Raw genomic sequence first — 11134 nt, 5'->3', positions numbered from 1 at the left:
ATCTGAGAACCAAGCCCTGGAGGCCCTTGACATTATTGGGACCAGGATCAGGCCCTTCATCTATTTTCATTCCCAGTTATCTTCACTGGAGTACCACCTTCCTACTGTTGAATGCTTATTTTCATTATATATTCCTCTGATCACAGAGGATGACACACTACAGCTGCTATGAGTAGAGAAAACACTCTCTGTTTTTCTCAAGCTTTCACTGTTGGGGGTTGGCGTGTGTGTATGTGGGGAGTGGGGGTGGGGTGTTGGATAAGGAACACATCACTGAATACTTTGCATTCCACATGAGCAAATGAATCATAATCACAATTTAAAGATGCATAGTTTGTATGAATTGAACCTAATCTGTTATCTGCAGACTTATTCTATGCAAAGTTGCTTTAAGGAAATTAAAACTTTTCCCTTTCCTTCTATTGAACAAGAGCAAATAAATCATTCTCAATACCTTACAGGAGTCTCCCTCAAAATACTGTGGGCATGATTCTCACTTACACTGTGGCTGCTTTAGACTGTTCTGGCCGTGTAAAAGATCTTTTGGATTGAGTGTAAATGTAATTTGTGCCCTAAGGCCCTTTTATACTGCCAAAGCAAGGTAAAGGGGGCCTAATTTAAATGGCAATCAGACTCTGTGTGTTTTTGTGAATTACACATCTGCACAATATATATAACAACAATATTGCAGTTGTTTAATTTTTTTACGTAATTAGAGATGCTTGAAAACATATGGTAGTTGACACACAATTCATTTTTTCATTGTATCTTTTCATGGTAAATTGGGAACAGAGTACAATACACTCCTCTGAGATAGTCTCAGGTTTATGGCAGGTGTGTACTTTTTAGCTAGCCACTGCATAACACCATTTGCTTCCCACAGATACAGCTGGAAGTAACTTTATCTGGCAGTAAAGAACTAAGAGGGAAGGAGAGACTGATTAAGAAGGAAGTTTTAGTGTCCGTGTTTGTAATACAGAAGATTCTTTGCACAGGCAACCTTAAATCCTGCAACACTCAAGTGATTCACTTTACAAGTGAAATAACGTTCTTTTAACATAGGAAATTGTGTACAAAAACTAGGTTTTATTGAAAGGAAAAGGGTAAAATCAAATTTTATTATACAACTGTAACAGTTCCTCCTTCGTGTATAGTTAGTGGAATTTGAACCCTGAACCTTTAGCATCCACTGAAACTTCTACCACTTGAGCAACAGGAATAACTACAATAGAGGGCAAAGAAGGTAGGGGGTGGAGGTGGTGGGGGGCAAGACGGACAGCTGGGGCCCTAAGAAGTGGTGAGGGGAGCGCAGCCTGGTGCACAAACCTGTGCTCGCTCACGTTCGTTCTCTCTCTCTCTATCCAGGAGTTCAAGGAGCTACTGTGGGTCAGGAGTACCAGGGGCTACTGTGGCTATATGCAGGGTCTGAGGGTGGTCCAGTTGTGCTTAGCATTGTTCAGTACTCTCTCTTCCTTTTCGGTGGTGGTATGGGCGTAGCACTTCAGAATGTTTCTAGTGAGTGTGTTGTAGCATGCTGCCACACGTTTCCTGAGGAAAGCAAATGAGAGAAAGGGAATACAGATTGTCAAAAGTTCATACCTCACATAAATCTGACCAGAATTTCATGGCACAAAGAAAAAGCTCTTCTCTAGCCCAAGGACGTTCCCCTGCTGCAAGCATCACGGAGGGCTGCTGCAAACAATGGAGTTGCTGGAACCTCTCAGGAAAAAAAGTTGCATAAATCTTGTAGAATGGAAAGTGTTAGGCAGCTCCCCTCAAAATAATAAAATATTATTGTAGTTTTTGCAACCCACATAGTACTCATCTGCACAGAATATTCAATACTCATCTGCACAGAATATTCCCTGCCAAAAGGACATTCTCTGAAGGGGCAGGTACACTAAAACCCATTAGAGTTACCTAGTTGGGAAGGAATTTATATTTCCATATGAAATGAGGAAGAACTTCCTCCAGGTGGTAACCATTCCAGATTAAACTCTGCTGCTTTTAAGGGAGCAACGTCAGTGGCTTTCTCAGACATTTCAAAGCTTCTTTCCCTCTTCCCCTTTTTTCAACTTCAACTCCCATGGTTCCTCTAAGGACAGCTCTTGATCTAAAAATGCATAAGGCCACTGTTTAATCTGATGGCATTGTCAAAATGGATTTATGGATTTGTTTGTTGGACAGAATAATTTGGAATGGGATGAACCAAATTCGCTTCAGGCAATGGATATGGCCTCTGAGAGTCGACTTTTCTGTCTGTTTTTAAAGAAATAGATTACTAATGAAATCTGACTTGCAACTAACAGAAATTAAAATCAGGGGAAAGCTTTGTTTTTATATTAACCCTAGAAATGGCAGCCTGGCATTTCTAAAGTTGAGTGATAAATTGTAACTGTCCTGTCAATTTTTTGAGCTTATCTCCAGGGTTGCCATGAAAAATTTTAGGCTAAGGAACAGTAAAAAATCATGGGCTTTTTGTCAAATCTACCTGTCTTCCCTTTGCTTTCCCTCTTACTCGCTTTCTTTTCCTTCCTTCCTTCCTTCCTGCTTTTGTTTTCCTGCTCTCCAAACAAACAAAGAAATGTTTCTCACCATGAATGGTGAGACTCAGTACTACACCATCCTCTTGGGCTACGTCTACATTACAGCTGGGAACACATAGGGCTGGTCTACACTAGGGGGGGATCGATCTAAGATACGCAACTTCAGCTACATGAATAGTGTAGCTGAAGTCGAAGTATCTTAGATCGATTTACCTCTTGTCCTCACAACGCGGGATCGACGTCTGCGGCTCTCCCTGTGGACTCCGCTACCGCCGTTCGCGCCGGTGGAGTTCCGTAGTCGATAGGAGCGCGTTCAGGGATTGATATATTGCGTCTAGATGAGATGCGATATATCGATCCCCGAGAAATCGATCGCTACCCGCCGATACGGTGGGTAGTCTAGACGTACCCATAGCCAGACATATGCGCTAGCTCTGCTCGCTTTAAATAGCAGGGTTGCTGGGGTAACGTGGGTAGCTGTTCAGGTTAGCTTCCTGAGTATGTACCTAAGAGGTCTGGATGGGTTTGTACCTGGGCAACTAGCTGCAGACTCTAAGGCTAGGTCTATCCTACACGGTGGTGGTGTATAATGTGCATGTAGCTACATGCTGCAGTGACAAGCAGGCTGCGGCCATGCTGACATGCATAACAACACATTAGTGAAGGGCTCTGGCAGAGGGGAGGCAACAGGGAAAGGCTTCAGCAACTCCCCTCTGCTGGAGCCGTTCAGTGCTGTGAGGAAAGGGTTTGGCATGGGGACGCAGTGAGTGGGGAAAGAGTCCAGCAGCAGGGAACTGCCTGAGCCTTTCCCTCCTGCTGCTTCCCCCTTACCCCACCCCCTCCCCCCCCCGCTGCCAGAGCCTTTCCCTTTGTTAGGAGAAGGAACCATAGCAGGGATCTGCCCAAGCCTTTCCTCCATACCACAGCTGTTGTGTATTTGGTTGTCATGGTTTTTGTTGCTATGGCAACTGAGTTAGATTATTATGGGTTAGCTCAACCGGTTTCGACCGGCTGAGTGAGCTCTCTGTGTCTGTAAATAAAATGGAGGTTTTGGTTACCTGCCTGCTCTCTGGCCTCAAGTGATTGCTTCCTACGCCGGCTGCCCCAAGGATTTAACACTGGCGACGAGGGTGGGATCCTGGTGCTGCTCCAGTAACAGAAGGAAGTAGAAGTCAAGGTAAAGAACAAACAAACAAAAAAAGCTGCTTGTTTGCACTGACTGTGAAAGTGAAACTAAAAATCATGGCTACTCTGACCAGGCCCCTGGAGCCTTTTGATGAGAATACAGAGCAGTGGCATGTGTATACTGAGCGTTTTGAGCTTTTTGGTATTGCAAATGACATTACAGAAGCGAAGAAGGTGCCAATATTCTTAACTGTTGTAGGGGCTAAAACCTACTCTCTGCTACGCAGCTTACTGCACCCTGTTAAGCCTGAGACTAAATCTTACAGTGACATTGTGGAAATCCTGGGGTCTCATTTCTCCCCAAAACCACTGGTAATTGCTGAAAGATATAGGTTCCACAAAAGAGACCAAAAGGAAGATGAAACAGTTGTACAATTTGTAGCCATTTTAAAAAAGCTAGCAGAACACTGTGAATTTAAAGAGATGTTAAATGATGCCCTGCGTGACAGGTTAGTGTGTGGCCTCTGCAGTGAAGCTATACGGAAGCGCCTACTGACAGAGGCTCAGCTTACATTACAGAAGGCTGTTGATATTGCTGTCTCCATGGAACTGGCTACAAGGGAGGCACAATACATCGGTGCATCCCCTAGGGTGCAAAAAGTGTCACAAGAACTGACCCACAAAACGGTGCAGAGTCAAGAATGTTACCGCTGTGGTAGCTGGGTCACCAGGCATCAGAATGCTGGTGTAAGGACCTGGTGTGTCGACACTGTGGCAAAAAGGGACACATTGAGTATGCCTGTAAACAAAAGAAAAAGAGGCCTGTGGTCTGGCCGACAAAAAGAGGAACCTTGCATACCCTAGAGCAGACCCAGGATGATCAAGGTGACACCTCCTCACAAGAGGAAGTGCCACTGCATGTTTTGTCTTTGGCAGCGGGCTCACATGAATACTGGGTAACCCCTTTATTGGAGGGCAAACCTATACGCATGGAACTAGACACCGGTGCAGCTGTCTCGCTGGTTCCTGAGACTGTGTATAAGGAAAAGCTACAGCATCTTCCGCTTAAGGCAACAAAAACTGTTCTGAAGACGTATACAGGTGAAGCTGTGCCCATGTTGGGCACTATTGATGTTAAGGTGGAGCTCAATGGACAGGCAGCTAAATTGCCACTGTTTGTGGTGAGAGGTGACTACCCAGCCTTAATGGGTAGGTCTTGGCTTGGGAAGATTCAACTGAACTGGGCAGAAGTGCACCGGATGACTAAAGAAGAAACCAGTCTAACCCTATTCTAAGGAAACATGCTGCTGTTTTTGGAGATGATTTGGGAAGTATGAAGGGAATCACTGTGACATTGAACATTAAACCTGGCAGTCCACCAAAATATCTGAAAGCCCGAACTGTGCCATATGCCATCAGGCCAAAAGTTGAAGCAGACCTGGAGCGCCTGGTCACCAATGGAGTCCTAATACCAGTTACCCATAGCTCATGGGCCACTCCTATCGTTCCAATCGTGAAGAAAGATGGCTCTCTCCGGATTTGCGGTGATTTTAAAGTCACTGTCAACCCAGTGTTGTGTGCAGAGCAATACCCGCTTCCCCGCATCGATGACCTCTTCGCAGGCCTGGCTGGGGGACAAAAGTTCAGTAAGATTGATCTGAGTCAAGCATATTTACAGATGCACGTTGATGAAAAGTCCCAAGAGCTGTTGACTATTGTGACTCATAAGGGGCTTTATCGATACTGTCGCCTACCCTTCGGAATAACATCTGCTCCCGCCCTGTTCCAGAGGGCTATGGACCAGATCTTGTGTGGCTTGTCAGGAGTTCAGTTCTATCTGGATGATATCCTGGTCACTGGAAGAAATGAAGAGGATCACTTAAAGAATTTAGAGGCTACCCTACAAAGACTGGAAGAGTATGGCCTACGAGTTCGCAAAGACAAGTGTGAATTCTTCAAGCCCTCTGTTGAATATTTGGGACACATCATTGATTCTGCAGGTCTTCATAAGGCCCCTGCAAAAGTTAAAGCTATTGTGGAGGCTCCCCCACCTCGAAATGTAAGCCAGCTGCGCTCGTTTCTAGGACTCCTGAACTATTATGGAAAGTTCATCTCACAGTTAGCCACACTGCTAAAACCACTTCATGAGCTCCTTGGGCAGAACAAGGCCTGGAAGTGGACTGAAGCCTGTGATGTTGCGTTTAACAAAGCTAAGGATGCACTGCTAAATTCTGAAGTTCTAACGCACTTTGATCCATCCTTACCACTGCAATTGGCCTGCGATGCCTCCCCTTATGGAGTGGGAGCAGTCGTGTCACATATTATGCCTTCAGGAGAAGAGAGACCTATTGCTTTTGCTTCACGCACTCTAAGCAAAGCAGAAACTAACTACGCCCAAATCGAACGTGAGGCATTAGGGATTGTTTTTGGAATTCGGAAGTTTCATCAGTACCTGTTTGGGCGAAAATGTACTCTTCTCACAGACCATCGACCTCTGACATCAATTTTTGGACCCTACACAGGCATTCCCCCATTAGCTGCTAGTCGTATGCAACGTTGGGCATTGTTACTTTCAGCACACACATATGAAATCAAATATCGGAAATCCACTCTGCACGGCAATGCAGATGGCCTCTCAAGGTTGCGTTTGCCGGTCAAACACCAAGATAGTGCCCAAAAGGAAATCTTCTACTTTGAACAGGTAGAGAACACACCCGTCACTGCTACTCAGATAAAGAAGGCAACTCGCGTTGACCCAGTATTGTCCCACGTTATGGACCTGGTGATGCATGGAAAATCTCGACAAACCTCTCCGGTCTCATCCGACCTTGTTCCCTACATGTCCAAGCGGACGGAGTTATCGGTCCAATCTGGTTGTTTGTTGTGGGGGAGACGTGTCATTATTCCACCACCACTGAGATCACAGATGTTAGAACAGTTACATTCCGGTCACTGTGGAATAGTGCGCATGAAGGAAATTGCACGAAGCTATTTTTGGTGGCCTGGACTGGACAACACTATTGAAGAGAAGGCAAAAGCTTGTATGTCATGTCAGGGTGTGAGGAATGCACCCCAGTGGGCACCCCTACACCCATGGGACTGGCCTGAAAACCCGTGGCAACGTATTCACGTTGACTTTGCTGGCCCCCTTGAAGGAAGCATGTTCTTGGTGGCAATAGATGCCCATTCTAAATGGCCAGAAGTCTCTATAATGCAGTCCACTTCGGCAGAGAGTACTATCCAAAAACTACGAGGACTCTTTAGTCATTTTGGTCTGCCAGAACAACTTGTGAGCGACAACGGACCGCAGTTCGTTTCTCAGGCGTTTCAAAATTTTATGAAGGCAAATGGGATACACCACATCACGTCAGCACCATATCATCTGTCCACCAACGGATTAGCTGAAAGATTTGTGCAGACAATGAAAAACGCTTTGAAATCAGCAAGGGGACAACACTCCATTCAAAAGCATCTGGATACCTTTTTACTTTCCTACAGAAACACACCTCATGCTACGACCCACGCATCTCCGGCCTTTCTAATGATGGGACGACAGCTGCACACTTGCTTTGATCTGCTGAAACCTTCTGAACCCCGACAAATTGTGCAACATCAGCAGCAATATCAAGTCATCAGACGGGCACCCAGAGCAAAAGACCGAACCTTTAGCCCAGGACAGCCAGTTTTGGCTCGGAATTATACTTCCAGAGCTAAATGGGTTCCGGCCACAGTCATCACTCAAACAGGACCTGTTTCCTACACAGTCCGGATTGCAGAGAATCTTACCTGGCGGCGACATGTAGATCAGCTGTTGCCAGGTCATGCCAGTCCTCAGGACCCATCTGCAGGTGAGGGGCCTGACTTCACCTCTTCTGGTGAGGGACCGAATCACGAGTCACCTGTTTCTGACTGTTCTCCTCCATTACTGCTGGCGGCTGAGATACCCCTTTGCCCAGCACGAGCTGATACCACCTCCTCACCTGTTCGTGCTGCGGACCCTGAGCCCCTAGTGCTTTCGGGTGCAATAACACCAGAAGTTCGCCGTAATCCACCTAGAGACAGAAGGCCTCCTCATCGGCTGGATCTTTAGCTAGGGCGAACCCACGGTTATGGGGCAAAATAATCCCCAGGGTTTAGCCGGGAATGGAGGCAGTCTACCCTCCTTCTCTAGTCTAGTGTGTGTTTTATTTAGGGGATGTTCTTATTAGGGGGGGAGGAATATGTTGTGTATTTGGTTGTCATGGTTTTTGTTGCTATGGCAACTGAGTTAGATTATTATGGGTTAGCTCAACCGGTTTCGACCGGCTGAGTGAGCTCTCTGTGTCTGTAAATAAAATGGAGGTTTTGGTTAGCTGCCTGCTCTCTGGCTTCAAGTGATTGCTTCCTACGCCGGCTGCCCCAAGGATTTAACAACAGCCTTCCACCCTTGGAGTCTTTTCCTGCAGAGGGGAAAGGCTCCAGCAGCTGGGTTGCAGTGGAACACTATAGTGCTAAAAATAGCAGTGTAGACGGGGAGGCACGGCTTGGGCGAGTAGAGAGCGTGTATGGTATGTACTTGCATACATACCCTCACCCTTCAGGCCTATCTTTACTCTACCTGCCTGAGCAGTCTCTCACTGGCTATGCTGCTATTTATACTGGTGCTAGGGGATCTATGTGGGTATGTACACTACACGCTGCCAGAAAAAGTGAGCCACAGAGACGTACCGTAAGAGGCACAGAACTTGCAGCCCAGCGGGAGAGGATCTAAGCTAGCATTAAACCATCCTTGCACTCTCCTGATCCTGGAGTTGTCCTTGATGTAATTTAGACGGCTATGCACGGCCTGTTGGCAGCATCACCCTGCTGCCCAATTGGCCGTAGTTCTGCCAGGAATTTCTGCAGTGCTGTACGTTGCATCCCCACCCCACCACACCCCAGGGCTTGTGATGGGGTCCTTGGAAGACAGATGCAGGCTATCTTCCATAGCCAGATTGAGGCTTTTTACTCTGCTTTGGCCCTTTTGCCCAGCATAAAGGTGTCAGAGTGGGGGTGAGAATCTCACCCCTTGTACTGCTTCTGGGGCCTCAGGATTGTTTTTAGACTTACACTTAAAAGTGTAATTGTAACATATAGATTTTCTTTTGAGTAGTTCCAGACTTTATTACATTAATACTCTGAAGCTCCATTTTTAGTAACTCAACTTTCTGAAACATTCACTTTTTAGTTTATAATGTTCTAGGCTTTGTTTCTTAAAGATGATTATTTTTAAAAACTATTCAGCCCTTTGATGAATCAGGGAAATATTTTTTTCCTATTCTTAAATTTTTTTGTTGTTGCTACTTTTTTTTGTTTTAATAGCACCAAAGCCAAAACCAGTGAGGTTGGAAAGTTGAAATTTGGCATTGAAATAGTCCTTACTGAGAAGTACATTCCTGAGGAAATTGATTTTCATGTTACCATCTTAGGAGTGTCTTGAAAATTTAGGTTCTGAGCCACAGGGTTCACAGTTGATTTATGTCTTTATTTTTTGCTAAGTTTGTTGAGTTAGAGATAATCTACCAGTTCCCTTCGTAGTTTGTTCCAATGATGAATTGTCCCCACTGTTAAAAACATGTGCCTTAATTCTAATTCAGAATGTGCCTGGCTTCTGCTTCTAGCTATTGGTTCTTTTATGCTTTTAGTTTTTGCAACCAGAAAAAAGATCCCTTTTAGTTCCTATGAAGATGCTCATACAGTATAACCAAATCACTTCTACCTTCTTTGTGATAAACTAAAGAGACTGAGCTCTTTGATTCTCTCTAGTCTAAGGCATCTTCACTAGCCCTTGAATCATTTTGTTGCTCTGTTTTCTAGCTTGTTCAGTTTTTCAATATCCTTTTTCAAAATGTGGACACCAGAACTATATGCAGTATTCCAGTACAGGTCTCACTCATACTGCGTACAGAGGTAAAATCAACTCTCTACTCCTCTATTTATATAACCAAGGATTGCATTAGTGCCCCCCTGACCAAGAGGCCCCACCCCTCTCTGTGGCTTTGCCACTGCTCCTCCTCTTCTTCCCAAGGCCCCACCCCCTGGACAGGCCAGAAGTTGGAGCTGGGCCATGGTAAGAGCTGCCCAAGGAGCCACTGTGGGGAGCCCCAGACCTTCCACCTGCCCTGGGCGGTGTGTCCCAGGAAGTGGGGACATGGACTGGGGGCTGCTCTTGGGCACCACAGCCCCCCCGCCCAGGGCAGGTGCAGGGTTCGGGGCTCCCCGTGGTGGCCCAGGCTCCCTGGGTGGCAATTACCTCAGCCCAGCTCGAGCTTCCAGCCTGGCTAGCGGGCAGGGCCTTAGTGGGGAGAGCAGAAGCAGTGGCAGGGCCATGGGGTGGGGGGCTCATGCCCCCCCCCACTTCTGTTGAGGTTCCAGTGCTTGCTCCTGACTCTGACCCCTAGGTCCTCTTCAGAGTTGCTGCTTTTTCAGATTATAGTCCCCCACTCTGTAGGTACAGTCTGCATTTCTTGTTCCTAAATGCATAACATTGCATTTGGCTGTATTAAAGCATATTTTGTTTGAATTGGCCCAGGTTACCAAGCAATCCAGAGAGTTAGAATTTTGGACCCTGAATACTTGCAACAAATAGCTCATTAATTACAGGCCAATATTTAGTCAATGAAATATTTTCATGAATACACTGGAGGAAATCATAAGGAGTTCTTGGACAGATATTTGCTATGAATACTCTGACTGATAGTTTAAACCCAAAGAGTTTCAAGTGGAGTTTCCAGCTCCTGATGTGAAGGGAAGGGACTTTTGACACCAAACATGTGGCTAGCACTCTTTTTACAATGCCAGGTAGCAACTTTAGCCCATTGCAAAAGTAATTTTACACAGACATCAAATACTTTAAAGGATCCTCTCAACATACTTTGAAACATTCCCTTCATAGGGTCTTGCAAATTCTTTTTGAGTGTAAACAGGATTGTTGCCATTCTTTGATCTGCTTTCAGACTAAGTATAACATTTATCTATATTCTTGTAGAATATTTTTTTCCCCTTCCTTGATTAACAGGGTCTTGATTTTTTTTTTAATGGCTATTCTGAATAAAACTCTCTGGCTGGAAACTGATGATAAAAAGGTGTTATTTCCATGATGACTATCTTCCCTTAGCTTGCAGATGACCTCAGGCTCAGGGAATCTCTTGCTCCTCTTAACATTCTAATAGAGATAACATGGCTCATGAAAGAACTTGTTTGCCTCACATGGATTTGTTTAGCTGGCATAGCCTTATTTATCATTACCATGTCACTTAAGGAAACATGTATTCGTGGGATATAAACTTGGCTGTCATTTTGGTAATTGCTGTTTATACTGCACTTGGTCAATTCTCTTCTCTATTCTCCTTCTAATTGTGTCTGGAATGCTGCAAATGTGAGGAATGTGTGTTAGACTTGGTTTGGATTTTTCAAGGCAGTTGTTCTCTGACCCTTTTTATGAG

The 11134-nt window shown here is 45.3% G+C and overlaps 1 protein-coding gene across 1 annotated transcript; it reads left to right on the top strand.

Annotated features, from left to right (window-relative positions):
- Positions 1-5265: 5265 nt before the first annotated feature.
- Positions 5266-7104, top strand: LOC120406054 (uncharacterized protein K02A2.6-like; the record flags this gene model as incomplete). Its single annotated transcript, XM_039540274.1, has 2 exons — positions 5266-5748; positions 6523-7104. Coding segments are annotated over 2 exons (1065 nt in total), but the record flags the coding sequence as incomplete, so codon positions are not given.
- Positions 7105-11134: the final 4030 nt, after the last annotated feature.

Source organism: Mauremys reevesii, linkage group 1 (assembly GCF_016161935.1).
Source record: "Mauremys reevesii isolate NIE-2019 linkage group 1, ASM1616193v1, whole genome shotgun sequence".
NCBI lineage: Eukaryota > Metazoa > Chordata > Testudines > Geoemydidae > Mauremys > Mauremys reevesii.
Note: the sequence above shows the minus strand (reverse complement) of the source record. Positions and strands in the feature narration are given on the sequence as shown.